The sequence below is a fragment of the Myodes glareolus genome, chromosome 15, assembly GCF_982192425.1.
Source record: "Myodes glareolus chromosome 15, mMyoGla1.1, whole genome shotgun sequence".
NCBI lineage: Eukaryota > Metazoa > Chordata > Mammalia > Rodentia > Cricetidae > Myodes > Myodes glareolus.
The window spans coordinates 4605059-4628852 of NC_142040.1; the positions used below are offsets into that span (position 1 = coordinate 4605059).

General features: G+C 39.3%; 1 protein-coding gene across 6 annotated transcripts in view; it reads left to right on the top strand.

Moving 5' to 3' along the window:
• Skic3 (SKI3 subunit of superkiller complex) overlaps positions 1-23794 on the top strand; it is a 100103-nt gene that overhangs the window by 48810 nt on the left and 27499 nt on the right. For all 6 annotated transcript variants that reach the window (XM_048424407.3, XM_048424435.3, XM_048424437.3 and 3 more), the window contains 14 exons: positions 104-280; positions 374-518; positions 674-752; positions 839-900; positions 1774-1830; positions 4011-4079; positions 5158-5232; positions 6177-6318; positions 9171-9264; positions 11597-11674; positions 15002-15126; positions 16077-16200; positions 17697-17915; positions 21641-21713. In XM_048424407.3, the coding sequence (XP_048280364.3) occupies positions 104-280; positions 374-518; positions 674-752; positions 839-900; positions 1774-1830; positions 4011-4079; positions 5158-5232; positions 6177-6318; positions 9171-9264; positions 11597-11674; positions 15002-15126; positions 16077-16200; positions 17697-17915; positions 21641-21713 (1519 nt within the window). The remainder of the gene's footprint in view (positions 1-103; positions 281-373; positions 519-673; positions 753-838; positions 901-1773; positions 1831-4010; positions 4080-5157; positions 5233-6176; positions 6319-9170; positions 9265-11596; positions 11675-15001; positions 15127-16076; positions 16201-17696; positions 17916-21640; positions 21714-23794) is intronic.

Consider the following 23794-nt stretch of genomic DNA (forward strand, 5'->3'; position numbering starts at 1 on the left):
CCGGGACCACACAGACAGTTCTTCTGTTCAAGAATATGTAGTCCTAAGAGACACGCAACTGAGCTTTGGGACATAATTTTGAAAGCCTTATTTTTCCTTGCAGGGCTCTGCAGCATCGAACTGACGTGTCCTGCCTCTGGAAGCTCGCTGGGGATGCCTGCACCAGCCTGCATGCTGTTTCACCATCTAAAGTGCATGTTCATGTCTTAGGAGTCCTCCTCGGTCAGCAGGGAGGAAGAGAAGTATTGAAGAAAGATGAGCTCCTGCATCTTGGAGGAAGGTGATTTCCAGAGAACACCAGTCGTTCCTTGGAGTTTTATTAGAACAGTGTATTCTAAAAGCGTCCTTACCGTTCATTTTTATTTTTCTGCAGGTGTTATGGTCGTGCGTTGAAGTTGATGTCTACATCTAATACATGGTGTGATCTTGGAATTAATTATTACCGCCAAGCACAGCATCTAGCAGAGACAGGCAACAGCACGGATGGTCTTACGGAGCTACTGGAGAAATCTGTGCATGTACAAGACATTTCCTATGAAATTTCCTATAAAATACCGGTTATTTTATAAAAGATGCTATTGATAAACGTTTTGTTTTAACATTAAACCACATTTTATTTATTTATGCTGATACTGAAGAAATAAAAATTTAATCTACTTTAACTTCTTTTCAGTGTCTGAAAAAGGCTGTGAGACTGGACAGTAATAACCACTTATACTGGAATGCTCTTGGTGTGATTGCATGTTACCGTGGTAAGAACTGACCAACGCTTCCTTTATTTTACAAGATTCGTTTTCAGGCAGCAAAGTTTAGTTACTTTAAGTTCTGTATGTTTCAGGTATTGGAAATTATGCCCTTGCTCAGCACTGTTTTATCAAATCAATCCAGGCAGAACAAATTGTAAGTGTCCCCGTGTCTACAAAAAGAACTGCAAAATTCAGTGTATTAATTTTCTTTTAAAATTAGTTCATCTAATTTGTGTGTGTGGATGCATGAGTGAGCGCGGTGTGCATGTGCTATAAAATGCCTTAGGATCTCACTTCCACCATGTTGAGGCAGGCTCCCACTTTAAAATGATCGTATTTATTTATTGTATGTGTGTGTGTGTGTGTGTGTGTGCGTGTGTGTGTTTGTGTGTGTGTGCGCGCGCGTGCACATGTGTGTGAATGTGCATGCATGTGTATGGTTGTCAGGATTACTTTGAGAAGTTTAGTTTATTCTTTGCCAATTTCATACATGTACATAATATGTCTGGTCCTCTTCCCCCTCACTCTGATCCCTTCATCTCCCCAGTAGGTTCCCTTCTCACTATGTTTTGATTTTTTTTTGTGTGTGTGTGTGTGTGTTTTTAATGTGAACTACTCAGTTTAATTTGGATTGCCTGCCTGAGAGTGGCTATGGGGTTACCAGTAGCCACACCATTGAAGAAAAAGGACAAAAGGACTCCCCATTCTCCATTAGCCTCTTAGCTAGGTGTGGAGCCTGGTGAGCTCCTCCCTGAGCCTCACAGTAGGATGCTGAGGTGTTCACTCTTGTACAGCTCCAGTGCGGGTACCATGCCTGCTCGAGTTCATGAATGCAGCAGCCAACAGTGTCGTGTTCAGAAGGCTGAGCCTTCCTCCCATCCCCCAGTTCTTACGTTCTTCTGTTCTGTCCTCTGAGGTGTCTCCTGAGCTTGGGGGGTGTGATACAGATGTCCACTGTGCACTAACTGCTGTATACTACAAAAAGAAGCTTTTCCGAATGAGGCCTATTTTTTAATATATCTTTTAGAATGCTGCTGCCTGGACCAACTTAGGCGTGCTCTACCTTGCGACTGAAAACATTGAGGTATTGTTATCAGTTTCAGTATGTTAAAAATGAAGGCTGTTTTCTGTGTACAACTTTGTGGAGAACTGTCTTATATATTATTTACCCAGTATGTCAGATATGCCAGTTGATTGATGGCATTTGTTTTATTATGTTGAGTAATGAATGCCTAAAATTTATTTCTTCTTCCATGCAACTACTGATTTTATATTTTTGTATACTTTTTTCATCTCTGAGACGGCATCTTTCTGTGTAGTCCACCCTAGGCTTGAGCTCACTCTGAAGTAGCCATCTTCTTACTTCAGCTTCCTTATGTAGTTTTTATAGATGAAAACAGTTTTCTTATTTGGCAACATTATAAATATAAAAGAAGTTCTTTGAGTGCATTGTTTAGTCTTGATGAGTAAAGGTAAGAGATAATTAGTATATTTTTAATATTTTAAATTTAACCTTTGCTTTTGTGATTTAGATAATGGCTTCAACAAATATTATTGCCTTTAAACATCCCAGTGGAATTCCTCCTTACTGAACAGCTGGAACCTAGTACCTGGGATCCTGTTGCTGGGCCACATTTGGGAAGTCTCCACAAGTCTAGACATAGAGCCACATCTTTACTGTTTCTTGGTTTAGTCAGTGTGCTGAATCTTATCCTTTGACCAAAAACTTCCCTGTTTTAGAGAGTACATTCATTGCTCACTACAAAAATGTTAAGCTTTGGATGATTGTAAATAGACTGAAAGAAATTCTTAAATTAGATCTGAAGGTCTGTGAGGTATTGTAGCTGCAGCTTAGTGAAAGTGTACACACTTAGTGTGCAAGGCCCAGGCTAAAGTATACACACTTAGTGTGCAAGGCCCAGGCTAAAGTGCACACACTTAGTGTGCAAGGCCCAGGCTAAAGTGTACACACTTAGTGTGCAAGGCCCAGGCTAAAGTGTACACACTTAGTGTGCAAGGCCCAGGCTAAAGTGTACACACTTAGTGTGCAAGGCCCAGGCTAAAGTGTACACACTTAGTGTGCAAGGCCCAGGCTAAAGTGTACACACTTAGTGTGCAAGGCCCAGGCTAAAGTATGCACACTTAGTGTGCAAGGCCCAGGCTAAAGTGTGCACACTTAGTGTGCAAGGCCCAGGCTAAAGTGTACACACTTAGTGTGCAAGGCCCAGGCTAAAGTGTACACACTTAGTGTGCAAGGCCCAGGCTAAAGTGTACACACTTAGTGTGCAAGGCCCAGGCTAAAGGTGTAGTGGCTTGCTTTCCCACTGCCCAAACCCGAATAATCACACAGAAACTATATGAATTACAACACTGTTTGTCCAATGGCTCAAGCATACTTCTAGTTAGTTCCTGTATCTTAAATTAACCCATTTCTATACAATTTCTGTGTATTGCCACTAGGCTGTGGCTTACCAGTGCCGGCATGTTACTCCTTTGGCAGCTACACGACTCTGCCTACTTTCTCCATATATCTCTGTTTGGATTTCCCGCCTGGCTTTACTCTGCCCTGCCATAGGCCAAAGCAATTTTATTCATCAACCAATAAAAGCAACATATAGGCAAAAAGACCTCCCACATCATAAAGTGTACACACTTAGTGTGCAAGGCCTAGACTGAGTATCAGGACTGCTGGGTACAACAGCTGCTCATGAGCTTTCTTCTTCCTAAAAAGTCTTTCCTTCCACCACGTGGATTTTCCTGAAACAGTAGAAAACAGTATGGAGTAAGTGTGCTTTTGTTGTTGTTTCTTTTAAAGCAGGGAGCGTATGAGCTTATGGTTCAGGAGAGGTGTCTGTAATAGTTTGTGAATGATTCTTGTGGAATTGTGTTTTTAACCTCTCTTTCTCCAGCAGCAGGTCCATAGTTTCAGTTTCATTGGTTGTGAGTTCTTATTCCTTCTAAAAATGGGAATAGATTCAGACTTATTTAATAATTTCTTTCACACGTAGTTAGCATTATTTAAAAGTTCTGCTGCAGCCTGGGTGATAGAAACCTATGGAATATCTGTAGGGAAATCTGTTGCACACAGCATTATTCTAAGACTATAGCTAAAAGATTGTATACAGGAATTATTCATTGTGGTAGAACAATGAAATTTTAAATTTATATATTTATGATATGTTTGCTTTCCCTTCTTTTATGCTTTTTAAACAGTTAAAGTCTATAAGATGCTTGATGTGGTATTTTCTTGCTTTTTTTGCTTAGCAAGCTCATGAAGCTTTCAAAATGGCTCAGTCCCTTGATCCGTCTTACTTACAGTGCTGGATTGGACAAGTAAGATAACAGTTATTAATAAGCATCAATATAAAGTAGCCCCATATTAATGATAATAATGATAACATTACATGTATCATTTGAAAACTTACTGCACGCTGGTCATTGTGCTTAGGTCTTTGCAAGGAATATTTTAGTTAATTTGTTATCAATCCTTTGAGGTGTGACTATTGCTATACTCTTTTTAGAGATGTAGAAATTTAAGTTTAGACATCCTAAATATTGTGTCACCGCTGGTAGTAGTTAAACTTTGAATCCTATGAATCTGATTATTACTTTGCCTGAAACATAAACCTAGAACTCTTATTAAACTTATATTTGCAAAGACAATGTGTATTTACATTTTGGTTATTATTTTGTAATTTTCTATAAAGTCTTCATATTGGGTTGTACACTTTTGAGTGTTTTTCTGTAACCATGTTTAGATTTTTGAACTGCCAGATAGCATCAGGTTAATTGTTACTGGTCTGTGTCTGTTACTGATTATTTTTCTCTAGTCATATTACCTGAAAAACTGAATGCCTTGGCTAGTTGAGAGTATTAATGAATTGCTAAGTGGTTCAGCAACAATAGCAGCATGTGTCAGAAAACCATTAGTGAAAGATTATGTCTTACTGTGCTTTTGTGTCTTAGTGTAATTCAAGTTATCTGGTGATGCAAGCAGAGATAGCCCGGCAATTTCCTGTCCTCCTAGGTACAGTGACACATGAAAGCAGGGCATTTCCACGCTGTCCTCTGTGTCAGTTATTAGAGAGAGAGCACCAGAGTCTGCATTTTTGCCTGATGTCAGAATCTAATGACGAGACTGTTCCAGCATACGTTGTGTTGCTTTAGGTCAGGGAAAACTATCATAGTTACCTATATGTAAAATGTTTTCTGTTTTTAAAGTATTTTGTTCTTAAAAGTAATTCTCTCAGGACACAGCTCACAGGCATAGTTTAAATTGGTATCACTGGAAGTGAAACTTAACTTTGCTTTGAAGCATGGCTAGTAAATCTTCACTTCTTCCAGAACTGTTTATTACCATTATTTTTATTTCTTTTAAATTAATTAAAACCTTTAAAAATCCTTTTAATAGGCTCTTATTGCAGAGACAGTTGGAAGTTATGACACCATGGATCTCTTCAGACACACTACAGAGCTCAGTATGCACGTAAGAACCTTAATGTTCTTGAGAATTCAATGGGAAAATATTATCCTTGCTAAGAAAATGAGTAGAGACTGGGAGTAATGACACTCGGGAGATAGAGGCAGGAGGATCAGGAGTTTAAGGTCAGCTTCAGCTACAGCAAGTGTGAGATCAGCCTGAATTACATCAAATTCTGTCTCAAAAAAACCAAAACCAGGAATAAAAAGTAAAAAGAAACAATAGTGGCATTAGTAGTGTAAACTGTTAATGGGAGCTCCTGCTTTTACTGTTATCTTAGAAGCAGATAAATCGTCTTTGTATAGAACTTGTTTTCATCTTCAGCATTCAAACTGTTGAAAAATGACAATGAGATTACACATTTTATTTATGTATTTTTATGTGTATGGGTGTTTTGTCTGCCTGTATGTCTGTGCACCAAGTCCATGGTGCCAGAAGTGGGCACTGGAGCTCTTGGGACTGAAGTCACAGGTGTGAGCTATCATGTGGGTGATGGGAGTTGGGTCTGGGTCTTCTGGAAGAGCAGCCGGTGCTTTTAGCTAATGAGCTGTCTGTCTCTCCAGTCTTCCCCACTGAGATTGAGTACATGTAGTAAGAATATTGTGGAAGAGAGATTGAGACTACAAGAAAAAATAGACATGAGGTGAAGAATGTTTTTAGTTGATAATCTGGACCCTGAGAAGAAATGAGTTCATTTAGTTTTACCTGTGGGAATGGTCTGAGAAGGGGAAACAAGTCCATCTGGCAAACCTTTTGTTTTCTACTCTTTACTGTATTTGATTCTACTAAAGGGTTAGATAAGTGATTTTAAATTGATCTCAACAGGTTTTATTGTTGTTTTTGTTAAAGGCACTTAAAGAAGACTAGGCTGTGACATTATTGTTATTGGAATATTTTATTTCTTTGTTTTAATGAAATACTTATTTTAAGTTTACTTTGTTTTTTTCAAGACTGAAGGAGCCATAGGCTATGCATATTGGGTTTGTACAACGTTACAAGACAGAAGCAACAGGGAAACAGAGCTCTACAGGTACAACATCCTCCAGATGAACGCTGTCCCTGCAGCACAGGGCGCTCTGTGTAAATACGTGGGTAAGATACCTATTGTATGTGGCAGAATATCAGACTACTGAAATGTGTATACATTGTAGCAGGATACCTGTCATATATGGTGCAATGTCAGACTCCTGAAATGATGTGATTTTGTAATTTACCCATCTCATTTAGGTATCAGTGTTCTTTCAGATGCTAATTTACTTTTTTGTTGCTACTTGGGAGGAGTACAATGTTTAAATCACAGTAATGGCTCTGCAAGAATGATTAGACTCATTTATTACTTTCTGAGTCAAGATTTCCTTGTAATAATGGAAGTGTGTTGAAGGTTAATGTGTTTGAGCTGCTGCTGCAGTGATTCCTCTGTACACTTTCATTTCAGTTTGTGGGCCAGATATTTTATTTCCCTTAAGTTGTGTTTTATTTCTGGGAAGTGAAGTCACAATTCCAAGGTTGTATAGTTAGGAGAATTAGATAAGAAAAACGTATATGAGATGCCAAACCCATCCCTGGTGACTTCAACCTTTCCTATTTACTCTTGATAATCTTGGAAAATATCCCCCAAAATACATTTTCATTTAGAAAACTGACAGAATAGTAAAGTTTATTAGCTTTTCCTGGTAATAATTTCCTGTCTTTTAAAATAAAACCACCACTGAGTCTTTATCTCTGCCTCACTACATAGTAGTCAGTATTGAGTCCTTGGCATCCTGTGCACTTGTGAATTTTAGGTTTCTTATCTGTGATAGAAAAGGGAAAGTCCTGCTTTTTAGAAGTTTGCTGGTATGAGAGAAACAGAGTCTGAGGCTGAGGTAGTCGTAAAAGAAACCAGCAGCTAATTAATATGAAGTAGAAATGGTTCAGCCCAAGTCATATTTGTCAGTTCTCTTGTGGTTTAGTCTGAGCCGCTTTTGAAGAAGGTGATGAGTTTATTGGCTTCAGCTTTGTGGGCATTGTCAGCTATGGCCGCATGCTGACGGAAGGACACTAAAATCCCAGATGAGGAAGTATCTGATCAAAAAACACTACTCACGAGTTTCCTTAATTTATAAGTAACTTAAAGGATTTACATAGCCGTAAACCTTTTAATAAAATGAAGATATGTAAAATGATGAACACATTGTTTTCTTTAACAAATGTCATAACTTTTTTTTTTTTTTAAACGGTGGAACCTTCTTCTTAGACTTTTTTAAATGCTGTGTGCTTGGCCAGAAATGCTAACAAAGCAGAACAAGAGAGAACTGGTGCGAAGATGCAGACTCCTGCTGAGTCTTCATTGCTGTACCATGGCGACTGGAGCCAACTTTATTGATGGCTCTAGAGACTGTGACTATGATGTTAGTCATATACCATATACTTAGCCACGTTATACTCTGATCTTAGAATCCCAGCCATCACATAAGATTCATATTTGTGGTTTATTTCTTAAACAATATAGTAAATTTAAAAGCCTGCTCTTTAATACTGGCTTTAAGTAGGTAAGGTGTATTTTTCTTTGTCTAGTGTAGATATATAATGTACTTTCAACATAAAAATTGGAAAATACTATATTGAAAGTGCCCAGATCCATTTCTTTGCTCCTGGTGTGAAGTCCTGAATTATTTTTTTAGAACATAGAGTTTTGCATAGAACCACCAATAGAAAATTGTTGCTAAATTAAATCACAAGAGGTTTAATTGATCAGCCTGAAAATTGTATGTCATTCTTTTAGAACTAATAAAAAGTTGCAAAAACCTGAATTTCTTTATAAATATTAGAACTAGTTTTACCTAGTTACAATTTCAAATAGTTTTACTTAAAACAGTTTTTGGTTTGTTTATTTTAAACCAAACATGAAAAACTAAAATATATTAAGATAAAGCAAAAACCATCACATCAGGATTGAACAAGGCAACTCAGCCGAAGGAAAAGAGCCCCAAGAGCAGGCACAGGAATCAGAGACCTGTTGTAAAAGGAGCGGCGGGCTGCGTCCAGCCGCCCGGCTAGCTTTATCCGAAATAATTACATGGAAACTGTAATTATTAATTAATTTAATTATTAATTAAACACTGCCTGGCCCATTATATCCAGCCTCTTCTTGGCTAACTCTCACATCTTGCTTTAACCCATATCTAATAATCTGTGCATCACCATGGGGTTGTGGCTTACCAGGGAGGTTCTAACCTACATTCATCTCGGGCCGGAGCTTCATGGTGTCTGCCTGACTCTGCTTCTTTCTCCCAGCATTCTGTTCTGTCTATTCTGCCTATTTAAGCTGCTGTCCTATCAAAGGCCAAGGCAGTTTCTTTATTTGACCAATGAAAGTAACACATAGACAGAAGACCCACCTACATAAGAAACCCAATCGTTCATACACTTGGGAGTTCCATGAGAAAATACTAAGCTAAAAGCTATGCTATGTACCCAAAGACCTGGTGCAGACCCCTGCAGGCCCTGTGCTTGCTGCTTCAGTCTCTGTGAGTTCATCTGAACCTTGCTTACCTGGTTCAGAGGGCCTTGTTCTCTCTTGTCCTCCACCCCCGTGCTCTTACACTCTTTTTGCCTGTTCTTCTGCGGGGTTCCCTGCCTCTGCGGGGTTCCTGAGCTTTGAGGGGAGGGATTTGATAGAGGCATCCCATTTAGAAATGCGTGTTCCAAAGACTTAAAGAAAAACATGTTTAAACTATAAGCTATAACTAGAAGCCACATCTAATTTAATATTATTCAGTGATTTAGAAGAATTGTCAAATCATCACTGGTATATTCAAGATAAATTAGGCCATTCTTAATAGTACCATTAATCTCAGGAAGAACCCTCTGCTTTGAGTTACTGAAACAAAAAGAATTTAATTATTATTTTGTTTACTTAGTCAGCATACACATACAAATTAGAGATATTTGTGAATTTCCAGAAAGGATTCAGAATTACGCTCCAGCTTTCACGATGTTGGGTTATTTAAACGAGCATCTGCAGCTGAGAAGAGAAGCCGCAGAGGCGTACCAAAGGTGGGTTGTGCTTGGTGGACATCACTCATGGTGGGGTCAGGACACTGCAGAGTCTGCTCTCGGGACAGAAGAACTATGCGATTTTCACTCCATTCCCATTGTGAAAGGTGAAAAGATGAGTTCCACATTTTCAGCCATTATTTGAGTTCCATTGATAGTGGGTGGGGAGCAGAGCAGGGAGGAAATAAAACCTATAGATTCTATTTTAGAAAAATCCATCCTCTATAGTCAGACAAGAAACAACATGAATATTTGCTTGACTTTCCTTATTATCTACTATATACTTATTCCTGTCAGTAAATGTTTGTTGGATGCTATGTGCCAAGCAGTGTCCTTGGCATGAGAAATTATCAGGGAATTACAACAGACTGAGGCACTGTTCTCATGGAACTCCTCAATGCAAGATACTCAATAAGCAGATAGTATTTGGTTGTTAACTGTTGCTAAGGAAGAGTTAGAGTAGTGTCTAGGGCCAGAGAGTATGAGAAGATGCGTTTCAGACAGTGAGAACAAGTACTTGCACACAGAAGTGGTTTTCCATACTTAACACAATCCCAGTGCACTGGAGTGGAGTCGTATCCCGGAGACGGGTAGGAAAGGACAGCTAGCTTTTTCCCTCTACGCTAATGCTAGGTGAACAGGAAAGTAACTGTTGATCCCCTGAATAACTACTAAAAGAATGGTTTTAAGAGCTGATATCTAACTTTAAGGTACACCACTCCTTCAAATGTGACTATTTAGAAGATGTCTGGTCAGGTGTAAAGAAGTGTCCCAAATACTTAATTGTGGATTGCTATGTACTTCAAGGGAGTAACCACTAGATGGTACTGGAACTTACATAGTGGAGTTGTTTTTCCAGGTGATGGAGGAGGGGTTATAAAAAAACATTATTTTCTTCTTAGATTGTTAATAAACTTGGATAAATAAAATTTAGAATATAATAGTTAATACATAAAGCAAGATAACTTAAGGTGTTTGCTACCTCAGACTTAAAGTGACCACGCCACAACCACAAAAAAGATGTGTCCTGACCACAGCAGCTGCCCTGTATGTTCTGATATTTACTGCTTGAAACACAAATAGTACATAAATTTAAGCAGAAGTATTGTTTTTAATTTCTGTAAAATTTTTACCTTTTTATTGATTCTTTGTGGATTTCACATCATGCACCTCAATCACACTCAACTCCCAGTTCCTTCGCATCTGCCCTCTGCCCTTCTAACAGCTTCTACAAAGAAAAAAAATTAAAAAATAAAGACAACGAACAAAACAAAAAATCTCACTGTGGAAGCTGTGGTGTGTCCCAGCGTGTCAAACAGTTTACCCTTTGGTCCATACATCTTTTCTTGCAAATGTTCATTGCAGTGAATCATTGGTCTGGTTCAAGGCCTCTGGCTTCTGCTGCACCATCAATACTGGACCCTCACTGGGACTCCTCTTAGATATCCTTTTGCTGCCATCCTTCGGCGTTGGGTCTGCAGGACCGGTCCCTTCACATGCTCCAACAGTTTATAGATGGGGTGGATGTTGGGGTGGGCTACCTCATAGCCCTGGTTCTGGGCCTGGGTGATGTCTGGGTTGGTCAGCCTGCCTGCTCTCCCTCTCCCTCACCATGAGGACGAACTCACCCAACGCCCCGGTCGGCAAGGGGCAGGGCCGGTTTTACTCTCACACCCTTCAGACCACCTCGGTAGCACTTTTATGCTTCCTGAGCTAATTATTTTTTTCCAACATCTAGTAGATAAAAAGTCTTTCTTAGATATTTCACCTGACAGATATCTTTAAAGAGAAAAGAAGAAACCATTAAAAAAAGCTCTTAGCTCTTAAGACACTTCCCTCCTTGCCTATAGAGAACACAGTAGGAGAAGAAAGTTGGCTTTATTTATTCTGAGTCTAGAGGGACTGCGCATCCTTTCCCCTAACACGTTGTCCTTTAGTATTTCTGAGTAGACAGCTGCAGAGCACGTGAAAGCATTAACTTTTCTGGCGTCCTGTCTTCTGTAAACTTTAGTGTGTCAAAATACAACATTGGTACGGCCATTGCCTATGTTTAGATTATAACTTTTAGAATATTTACAATCTAGATGCAATAATAAATGGTTTTACTTATGAAAAATAATATTTTTACTGACAACCTAAAAGTTAAATATATCTAAGTGCTTTTGTGCTATCAAGTTACTGGAATATAAATAAGCCACCATAAACAGCATTGACTAATTAGTAGAATTGAAAGAAAAGACTATACATCCATGGATTTGCCTGAGGAGGACTGAGTAAAACAAAATATTGCACATAGAAAATTTCAAAACCTTGTCCTGTTTTTTTTTTAAAGGGCAGCTGTGTTGTTACATCCCACAGAAGACCAACATACTTACACTGTTACAGTGAGAAACTGGGGCAGATTGCTATGGTAAGGCTGTTGTCTTCTCATTAATTCTGTGAATCTGTAGACTAGTGTCTAGAGCCCTGGGATATATCCAAGGGCCAGAATGTGTTAAAATTTCTATACCCTTAAAATCTAGGCCAAGTATGCCTTGTGAAGAGTGAAATTAGAACCACTGGTTTATGGGCTGGATATAGAGGTTTGGGAGAGAGGTTGTAGTTTTCTCTGCTAGAATCATACCTAACTAGCTAGGGAGTTGAATTTATTCTGATTAGTGATGGAATGTTGTGGTCTAGGAGCTTCTTTGAAACATATTAAAAACTTTAGTACAGTAGAGCTGAGAGCTTCGCTTCGAGTCTCTGTGTCTTCTGTTCCAGAAAGATAGGCAGACTAGGTACTGTGGAGGGCGGAAGCAAAGCCAGAGTACAGATACATACGAAGAACGGTTGCCCTAAAATTGAATGGTTAGTTTAAACATTTAACTGCAGCTTCGTATTATAGGGTCAGTCTCTACATCTTTAGGGAACTACACATGGAGGTAGCCAGTTCTCCCCTGTTATTGCTGTAATTCAATCAAGTCCGTTGATGGGGAAATATTACTACTCTGATCGCCTATTAACTCTTTTAAACTTACTTTTGTAGTTGTTTCTGTTGAAGCAGAGAATACCTAGAGTAAAAGGTACTGCAGCATGTCTTCTTAGGTTTGACATTTCATATAGAGTAAATACTTTGGAAGAAAATTTTACTTTTTATAGAAAATTGGCCATCTGTTTTCTTTCTTTTAAAAAATAGATTTATTTATTTTTATTTCACATGTATGTGAGTATATCTGTCTGTATGTATGTACAATATGTGTGTGCCTGATGTCCACAGTTGCCAGAAAGGGTGTTGGAGCTCCTGCAGACTGACTCAATGCATAGTACTGAGTAATCTAATATAGGTAGGCACTGACGTGGGTCCTCTGTAAGAGCAGTATGTACTTTAACCACTGAGCCCCCCCTCCAGCCCCTTTTCTGTTTTTATTAGGCAATATCTTGAACACAGAGGTATATGGTAAATAATAAACTATAGTGTGTAGTATAGTTGTGATAGTCACAACTCAAATATAATACATTAAAATTCTTTCACTTTGCTTCGCGTCTCCATTTCAAGGAGAAATCCATAAAACTGAAGTCCCCCTACTCCTTTCCCTGCATTTTTCTTCTCCACATTTCTGAAAAGAGTCTTCATTTAAAGAAATAAATATGTACATATACAGTCTATTTGCATCAAAAGCTAGTCTTCATTCAAAATTAAAGCTTAATCTCATATTTTTCATCTTTATAAAACTAGTATTAGAGGCAAAAGTTGTGTTTTTAACTTATAGCTTCAGAGATTAAAATTATTTTCTTCTTATTTATTTATTTATTAATTAAAAATTTCCACCTCCTCCCCACCTCGCTTTTCCCTCCTGCTCCCCACCTTTCCCTCCTTTTCTAGTCCTAAGAGCAGTCAGGGTTCCCTGCCCAATGGGAAGTCCAAGGTTCTCCCCCCTCCATTCAGGTCTATAAAGGTGAGGCTTCAAATAAACCAGGCTCCCACAAAGTCAGTCCATGCAGTAGAATCAAAACCCAGTGCCATTGTCCTTGGCTTCTCAGTCAGTCCTCATTGTCAGCTACATTCAGAGAGTCCGGTTTGATCACACGCTCCATCAGTCCCAGTCCAGCTGGCCGTGGTGTGCTCCCATTAGATCAGTCCCACCGTCTCTGTGGTTGAACGCACCTCTCTCGGTCCTGACTTCCTTGCTCATGTTCTATCTCCTTCTGCTCCTCATTTGGACCTTGGGAGCTCAGTCCAGTGGTCCAATGTGGGTCTCTGTCTCTATCTCCATCCTTTGCCAGATGAAGGTTCTATGGTGATATGCAAGATATTCATCAGTGTGGCTATGGGACAAGGCCAGTTCAGGCACCCTCTCCTCTGCTGCCCAAGGATCAATCTGGGGACCTCTTCTTGGACCTGGGAACCTCTCTAGAGTCAAGTCTCTTGCAAACCCTAAAATGACTTCCTTAATTAAGATATTTACTTCCCTGCTCCCATATCCACCCTTCCTCCATCCTATCCATCCCATTCCCCCAAGCTCTCCCGAATCCTCCCCTTCTCTCTACCCATCTCCCCTTACATCCACCCCCTCCCCCACACACCCTTGTGCACCCAACTTTTGCCTGGTGGAACATATACACATTAAAGTTTTACTCAGTGGTAAAAAACAATGACATCTAGAATTTTGCATGCAACTGGATGGAAATAGAAAACGTTTTACTGAGTGAGGTAACCCAGACCCAAAAAGAGGAATATGGTGTGTACTCACTCATAAGTGGATTCTAGCCATAATTAAAGAACATTGAGCCTATAATTTGTGATCCTAGAGAAGCTAAATAAGAAGGTGAACCCAAAGAAAATTATATAGTTATCCTCCTGGATTAAAATTATTTTTAAAAACATATTTCAATAACATTTATAAAAACTTTTTGAATTACAGTGATAAATACCACAAACAAGAATCTCAGAAATATTTATTTAGATAACAGTTGGGGCTAGATAGATGGCCCAGCATCTGTGAGTGCTTGTTGCTTTACCAGAAGTCCTGGGTTTGGTTCTCAGCACCCACGGTAGGCAGCTCTCAGCCATCTGTAATTCTAGCTCTCAAGAATCTGATCTTTCTGACCTCTACTGGCACCCACATACATGTGACATAGACTTAAACAGACATGCATATGCATAAATTAAAGACATCTTTAGGTGATGGCAGCTGAGATTATGTGACTTCATTGTAAGATAAGCAGTTATTTTGCTATTAGGAATCCTCATGTTGCTTTTCTTACTATATATTGAAGCATCGAATAGTAAAATTTTCTCTGTGGACTTTTATTGTGCCTATGTGCCATCCAAAGAACATATGCAATTGTAAATGGTTTACAGAAAGGATAAGTGTTTGGTCTTGGCTAAATATTTTATAACTTAAATGAAAATTATAGAGCCATACTCTTAGGATAATATTTAACTAACATAGTAAGCTTAAAAATATTCAAATTTTTTTCATAAAAGTCTGACTAAAATTATTCTGATAATTTAGGATTAAGTAAATTTTGTTAAAAAAAAGCAATAAATTTAAGAATGTTTTGAGCTTAGTAGAGCTAGTCATTTTCACAATAGCCAAAAAGCGTGAAGCTAAATCGTTCTGGTGTACTCTACCTATGCTGTGCCTTCTGTTTCAAATCTTTTTAACAACTTGAGAACTAATATATTTTATTTGCTAAATTACTATAAAAGGGACATTAGGTAAGTCATTAAAAGTAAGTTGTGCTCACTTCTTAGCTCCATTGGTGAGTATGACAGAGCTGTGGAAGCCTTGGGGTCGACGCCCCTGGAGGACCTGGAGGACATCGTAGGGTTTGCACTGGCGCTGTTTATGAAGGGACGGTACAAGGAGAGCAACAAAGGTAAGCACCGCTGCTTGAGGCTTTTCAGAAAAATGTACTCTTGGGATTGTGATGGGATTGCATACTTTACTAATTACTTGAGAATTTAAAAATGTGATATGTCTGAATGCATGTATGCCAGTTCAAGATTGTGTGCCTGGTGTCCTTGGAGGCCAGAAGAGGGATTGGATCCCCTGGAACTGGAGTTACAGATAGTTGTGAGCGCTGTGTGAGTGCTGGGGATTGAACCTGGATCCTCTGAAAGGACAGCCAGTGCTCTTAACTACTAAGCCATTCCCAGCCTTGGGGTTGCAGTATTTACTGAAATGTGACTGGAGTCAGGAGCTGTAATAGGTATTATTTATGTGTCGTCTCTTTAGTGTGCTGTGATGATGAGTACTCCTTATGAACATCCATTGTCCATTTGAGGAGGCTAAGGCACAGGCTTAGTGGTGGGTATGTAGCTTAACATTTGAAAGCAGATAATTACTATTCTATATGCTCAAATGAAAATTTTTGATAAGTGACTTCTACAACTTTTGTTAGTAATAGATTTTTATTTCTCCCAAAGATTTAACTGAGAACATTCTGATATATATGAGCTCCACTACTATGTGCAGTGCACTTAAGCGTTATCTGCTTGGTGAAGGGGATGGTCTGCACTGGGAATGGGATTCCACATCAGTGTTTTACAAGTCTCCTGTCCTACTTAAGGTGACTCAGACCTCAGTATATTCTGTAGGCAGAAGATGGGTTGTTCCTAACCATTATAAAAGCAACCTCAGGGTCATCTTGAAATAGCAAAGCCATGGTTGGGTTTATTCTGTCTGCTTGAAGAGAAGAGAACAGGAACAGTAGAATTTTATTTAGATCTTCTTTGAAAAGTGGGAATAGGAAGGGGAAAGTGGCCCATTTTGTTAATTAGAATTTCTTTTGTATTTTGCTCGATGTTCCCGTCCTCTATATACTAGCCTATGAGAAAGCCTTGGCCGTTGTGAAATCAGAGCGAGATAAAGCTCACGTCTTGACAGCTATGGCAATCACAGAATACAAACAAGGACAAATGGATGCGGCCAAGTCGTTGCTTTTCAAATGGTATGTACAGCTGACGTCACCACCTAGACATCAGGTCCTCATGTGTGAGATGAGATTTGAACAAGGAACTTTTAAGTGAATGGAAGGAATTTGAGCGACCTTGTTTTAAATTGACAGTCATAGGTAGAGTTCAGTACCATTGCTTAACTCATAGCTTTGTGTCTGTCTAATACTGCATATTTGTTTTCGAGAATAAGTGGCCATGTGGACCACAAACAATGAAGGGAATTGTAACCTGACTTGGTGTTTGGTTGCTCGCATTCTCAGAGAGGTCTTCCTCCTCCCTTCCTTCCTGCTTAAGTTAACCTGAGAACAAGTTTATTTAAAGCTCATCTTTAAAAATACCTGTAGAACTTATATACTTCTAGTTTCAGAACAAGTTAAAGTGAGAGCCTGTGATCATGTGGAGTACTTGGTAACTTCTTAAGGCCTGTTTGTTTTATTTTAAAAGTTGGCTGTAATTCCTCCAGGAAAAGTAGATGATTAATACAGGCTATTGTCAGTGAGGTTTATTGGTGTCTTGAATGGTGTAGATCCTCGTAGGACAGAAGGCCCCTTCCTATTGCAGGAAGCTTATACTCCCATCATTGCTTATTAATAGCAGAGTCACTCATTTACTGTGACAAGCAAAACGTTGCCTTGATATCTGCCTCCTCAACCTCAGAGGCACGAACTTGTGTTGCAATCGAAATCTCTTCACTGGCCCTCTCTGTGCTTGGTTGTTTGATGAGCCGTGATGAGAAGAGACTCTTGGCTTCCACAGACACTAAGTGGAGCAGTTCTGACCCTGTAAGCAGTGCAGGAAAATGATAGGACCCTTCTGAAAATGAAGCCACCACAGCCATTTCCAGACATTGCTGGAAAGGCCAGAGAACCAGTCCTCATGGCCCTACCACTCCTTTCTTTCTGGACTGTAAGCATGCTAGGTCAGCTTCTGTGTTGAGGAGATCAGGGGACTTTCTCAGTCTCTGGCAGGGAGAGCCTCCTACTACCATCCGCCCAGCCAGCCTTCGGGGCACTCTACTGAAACCTGGTGCTTCTGGCCTTTGCCTGGGCCTGCCATGGCTGGGGCTGCAGTGCTTCCTGGCAACGCTGTCCCACCATGAAGCAGCTGCCTCTGCCTTGGTTCAGGTGCTGGTGCTTCTCATCTGCCACCTTCTTCTTCCCATTGACAAAGTAGAATTTGACTTCAACTAAACATTTCACTAAAATTGTTCTCATTGGTTACCGAAAACTGAGACTCAAAGGGACCAGTTCCTGATTTAGACATGATGACATGGAATGAGATTAGTCAATTTGTGCTGTGAAAGGTCGATACTATTTTGCTCCAGTCAGATAATTATTATCTTTAAATATAAAAAAAAATTATGTTAAGCACAAAGTTGGCTTATTTTGATAAATCTTTAAGTAAATAGTTTTTGTATTAAATAAAAACTCTTAATGGATAGTAGATCACTGTACTAATGGCTAACAGACTTCTAAATATATATTTATAGCTCTATTTTAAAGGAACCAACCGTAGAAAGCCTGCAAGCCCTGTGTGCCCTAGGGTTGACAATGCAGGATGCTACGCTGTCGAAAGCAGCTCTTAATGAGCTACTGAAGCACGTCAAACACAAGCACGATTACCACAGATGCCTGCTCACGGCTGCAGTTTGCGCACTGCAGGGCCGCAGCGTGGCTGTGCAAAGACAGGCCGCTAAGGCTGTCCACAGGTGAGCCCTGAGTTGGGGGACGGATTATATTTGATGTGATTATGTTCAGCTTTTGTGCTTTATTGTGAATATAAAATGAAATATGCATTTCTATTTGGAAATCATATGTCATTTATTTTGTTGAGTTGATGAATTTTTCCTTTATTTTGGTGAAGCTCTACTTATTTTGACACAAAGGTCTGTAATTCCTACGTTTGTAATATTGTCAGCTTATTACCTGATATGTATCAATACAGACCATGTTGATGGATTTAGGAACTCTTAGTCACTTAATTGTTGATCAATAACCTTTAAGATTTGGAAATTCTATGGTGATTGAAAGTTTTGCTGGGTATAGTAGTCTGTGCTGGCATCCGTGGTCTCTCTAAAGAACAGTACTCAACTTCATGGAAAAACCCAGGAGAGCCAAAACAATCCTGTATAATAAAAGAACTTCTGGAGGCATCACAATCCCTGACTTCAAACTCTACTCAAGAGCTACAGTACTGAACAGCCTGGTATTGGCATAAAAACAGACAAAAGGACCAATGGAACCGAACCGAAGACTGGATATTAATTCACACACCTTTGAACATCTGATTTTTGACAAAGAAGCAAAAAAAAAAAAATCAAATGGAAAAAAAAAGCATATTCAACAAATGGTGCTGGCATAACTGGATATCAGCATGTAGAAGAATGAAAATACATCCATACCTATCACCATGCACAAAACTCAGGTCCATATGAATCAAAGACCTCAACATAAAGCCAGCCATACTGAACCTCATAGAAGAGAATGTGGGAAGTACACTTGAACACATTGGCACAGGAGAACACTTCCTAAATATAATCCCAGTAGCACAGACACTGAGAGAAACAATTAATAAATGGGACCTCCTGAAACTGAGAAGCTTCTGTAAAGCAAAATTCACAGTCAACAAGACAAAATGACAGCTACAGAAAGGGAAAAGATCTTCACCAACTCCACATCAGACAGAGGTCTGATCTACAAAATATACAATGAACTCAAGAAATTGGTCATCAAAAGAACAAATAATCCAATAAAAAAAATGGAGTACATACCTAAACAGAGAACTTTCAACAATGGAATCTAAAATGGCTGAAAGACACTTAAGGAAATGTTCATCATCCTTAGTCATCAGAGAAATGCAAATCAAAACAGCTCTGAGATTCCATCTTATACCTGTAAGAATGACCAAGATCAAAAACACTGATGGCGACTTATGCTGGAGAGGTTGCGGGGTAAAGGGAACACTTCTGCATTGCAGGTGGGAATGCAAGCTGATACAGCCCCTTTGGATATCAGTATGGTGATTTCTTAGAAAATTAGGAAACAACCTTCTTCAAGACCCAGTAATACCACTATTGGGTATATATCCAAAGATGCTTAATCGTGCCACAAGGACATGTGCTCAACTACGTTCATAGCAGCATTGTTTGTCATAGCCAGAACCCAGAAACAACTTAAATGCCTCTCGACTGAAGAATGGATAAGGAGAATGTGGTACGTTTACACAATAGAGCACTACACAGGAGAAAAAAATAATGACATCTTGAAATTTGCAGGCAAATGGAGGATCTAGAAAACATCATATTGAGTGAGGTAACCCTGACCCAGAAAGACAATTATCATAAGTACTCATTTATAAGTGGTTTTTAGATATAAAGTAAAGAAAACCAGCCTACACATCACAATCCCAGAGAATCTAGACAACAAAGAGGACCCTAAGAGAGACATACATAGATCTAATCTACATGGGAAGTAGAAAAAGACAAGATCTCCTGAGTAAATTGGGAGCATGGGGGCCATGGGAAAGTGTTGAAAGGGAGGGAAGAAGCAGGGAGGTGGAGCAGAGAAGAATGTAGAGCTCAATAAAATCAATTTAAAAAAAGATTTGGAAATTAAGTTATCATTTAACAGAAGCAGACAGCTTCATGCTGTGAGTTCCAAGACAGCTAGCCCTGCATACAGAAGCCCTGTCTCAGAGAGAAAGCTATCATGTAACAACAGCTCTGTTTTCATTTGTTGTGGCCCTGACTTCTGTCTTCATTTATTCTTGTTAATAACCTTTGTTGATTCGGTACATTAAATTTTTATTATATTTATTCTTGTGTGGGTGAGTACACACATGTTATAGTGTATACGTGTGAGATAGGAGGACAATTTGTGGGAGTCATTTCTTTCCTAACCAAATGTTTTCTATATGGTTATGGGTTCTGAAAGATCAACTTGTGGGTTATGACCCCTTTGGCAAACCACTAGCTCCAAAATGTTTACATTATCATTCATAACAGTAGCCAATTACAGTTATGAAGTAGCAATAAAAATAATTTTATGATTTGGAATCTCTATGATATGAAGAATTGTATTAAGTGGTTGCAGTATTAGGAAGGTTGAGGCCACAAATTCAGGTCAGAGTTAAGTGCCTTATCCCTCTGAGCCATTTCTCTTGTGAAATTAAAACATATTAATAATCTTTATCCCATATGAGGTATTTCCCTTAGGGTTATATCCTCCTGCTACATAATATGCCTTTGCATTTCTTTGTAGTCCTTTAAGCACACATACTAAATTTTCTTAACTGTCTCATAATTTTGTGACCATGATATTGTTTTTTCTTCATGTTTTAAGAACATAAAAACTCCTAGCATTTGTAGAAGACAGTCTAGTATGTTTCCTAAAATTCAAGATATGTTCAGTTAAATGTGGGCAATTAATATGAACTTGCGTAGGTGTCTAAAGGATTTTAAATTAAAATATTTGCTGTACTTGTTATGGTTAAAGTAACCACCATCTTTTTTTTCATGCAGTATCTGGCACCGTGATTTATTAATCAAAACTAATTATGAACCGTATGGCTGTACCCAGCGTTCTTTAAGCATATTGAGTCAGGACTAGTAGACATTCAAATCAGTGTAGTGTTCTTTCTTGTCAGATGAGAGAAAAAGAACATTGTAGTCCCATTTATTTCCCTTTTTTATTTTTCTAATTTAACTTTTTATCGATTCTTTCTGGATTCCTCATGCATCTCCATCTCACTTATCCCCTTGTCCCTTTGTAGGTACCCTCTGCCCTTGCAACCTCCCTCAGCCCCCAAGATAAAACAAAATAAAAATTAAAAGAAAAGAAAAATCTCATTGTGGAAACTGTAGTGTAGCACAGTGAGTCACTTAATATCTCTTTAGTTCATACATTTTTACTTGCAAGTGTTCACTGATTCTAGGCCTCTGATTTTTGCTATATCCTTGGTACTTGGGCCCTCACTGGGGCTCCTCCTGGATACTCTGTTGTTTCCCTTATCATGGAGATCCTGCATCTTTGAATGTGTGGATCAGCTCCTTCATGGGCTCCAGCAGATCATAGATGAGGTGAATATTGGGGAGAGTCAACCCATAGCCCTGGTTCTGGGCCTGGGTGGTTTCTGGATTGGTCAGCCCACCAGCTCTCCCTCATCATCACAATCCTTTCCAGCACTGTCCCTGCTAGCTCATCCAATGACAAGCAGCAAGGGGCTCTCATGCTCTTGGGGCGAGCTCAGCCACACCTACAGCACCAGGGCTGTCTCTACTGTGTTGCCCACACCACCATATGGCAGATGAGAGGCAGGGCCAGGTCTCTGAGATCTCTCATGCTTGTGTTCTTGGGGTGGCTCGCCCGTGTCCCTGTCATTGGGGTCAGCAGTAATTCCTGTCTTTAAGTTTAGCCTTTTTTATGTTTTCTCTAGTAACCCAGCTGACCCGGCTCTTTGGTCTTTGCTGTCTCGAGTTGTTGCTCAGTACACTCAACGGAATGCAAAGGTGAGTAATGTCTAAAGTTCTGCCCTGTGGTGTTAAATACATATATGCATATGCGTATATATGCGAGTAGATATATTTACATTTACACACACACACACACACACACACACACACACACGCACACACACTATGTGAGAGCCGGTTCACTATGCGACTCTGGTTGGCCTGTAGTTTTCTATGTAGACCAGGCTGGACTCACAAAGACTTACAGAATCTTCGTACCTTTGCCTTTTGAGTGCTGGGATTAAAGGCATCAGTCATCACACCCACCTTAAGTATATATCTAAAATACAGCATTTTTCTAAAAAATAAATTAGTACGACGAAGAGCACCTCATCATTAACTCAAATCCCTGTTTACACAAGTACTAGACTGAGTTCCCTTCTTGGGCACATGAAACCGTTGTGAGAGCTATGGACACTGCAAAGTAGGGGCCATTCTGGGTCACATTTGATAGGAGTAAGTAACGTACATTGTAAATAAGCATTAGTGCTTGTGGTTTTTATTTCCAAAAGATAATTTTATTTAAAAATTATTTAAAGGTAGGATAGTAATACAAGCACATCTAATGTCTAAAAAATCTCATTATAAGCATGAATTTATTGACATTTGGTAAAGAATTATATACTGTATTTTAGTCATGAGAACAAGGTATTTTCTGATATCTATCTTATTAGTGTCTGCTATTAATATTTTCTTTCTTTGTTCACTTAAGTGGTTGGCAAACAATGGCAGCAGCTAATTTGTATTAAACACTTATTTGGTAATAATTCTGATATCTAAAGTAGATGTGTTTATTTGGTTTGTTTGTTTGCTTTTGTCTTTTCAAGATGGTTTCTTGGAGCCTGTCTTTGTAACTCGTGCTGTAGACCAGGCTGGCCTCTAACTCACAGAGATCCACCTGCCTCTGCATTCTGAGTGCTGGGATTAAAAACATGTGCCACCAACGCCCAGCTTGTTAATGTGTTTTTATTGTTCCTTGTGCTTACTGATCTCACTCAAGATGGCTTTATTTCTTTCTTTTCCTGGCTGTATCTTCTCGAACATTATTTGTAGACATAATTTGAACCTTAGGATTAAAATAGTCTTATATGAACGAATTTCTGTATCTTTTTGTTAGCCATATTTATAACTTGGGATTTTGTATTGGCAAGACTATTCCTTGCCTGGGTCTCAAGTCACTTGCGAATGACCTGAGCGTGCCATCCTTGAGAGGTTCAGCATATTCTGAGGTTTCCTATATACACCCTCCTTGTGTGAGGCCTGGACTTGTCCTGCTTACTGGTCAAGTGTGTGAGTCCCATATCGGGATCTACCAGTGACATGAATGATGTCCCAACTCATTCTGCATTTTTAACTTTCAGTTTGGGCCTGATAAGTCCTTCATAGCTTCTTGGTTATTCATTATTTTTAGGAATATGTTTCTAAAATATTTTATCCCAGTATTGTTGAAATGTTAACACGCTGTTTGTTAACGTCACCACTAAATGCAGGTGCTACTTCAGCAGGGCCAAGAGTCTCCCAGGTCATGTCTAGCCCCTGCTTCAGAGGCTGTCTGAGTTATAGAGTTCCAGCTATTTCCAGTAGATGGATTGACTCGAAAGCTGTTAACTCGTGGACACAGAGTGAAGTACTCATTGTGCATGAGTTACTTTGCTACACGTGGGTTTGCATTTGAATTAACAATAGTGTGAAGTGTCTGTAGTTACGGTTCGGTTTCTAGAGCAGGAAACTTGAAACATTGAGATTAATTTACGCAGATCACAGTTGGTGGTGATGGTATTCAGTTCCAGCCGCACTATGGACTCATTCCTCTCTGCTATGTTACCTTTCTTTTTAATCCACCTTTGCTTTATATTAAATACTTCTAAAGCTTTAATTTAGCATTCTGTATTTGAAGTACAGTATTGAAAACGTTGCTGACAACACACTTGAAATGAAACTCAAGGTGTAAAGTACCTGTGCTGAAAACCTTCTGCATTTGCTGCTGTTGTTACTGAGACAGTCTCACAGCCTAAGCTGGCAGGAATTCACGATAAAGCCCCATGTGGCCTTGAACTCGTGGCAATCTTTCTGCCTCA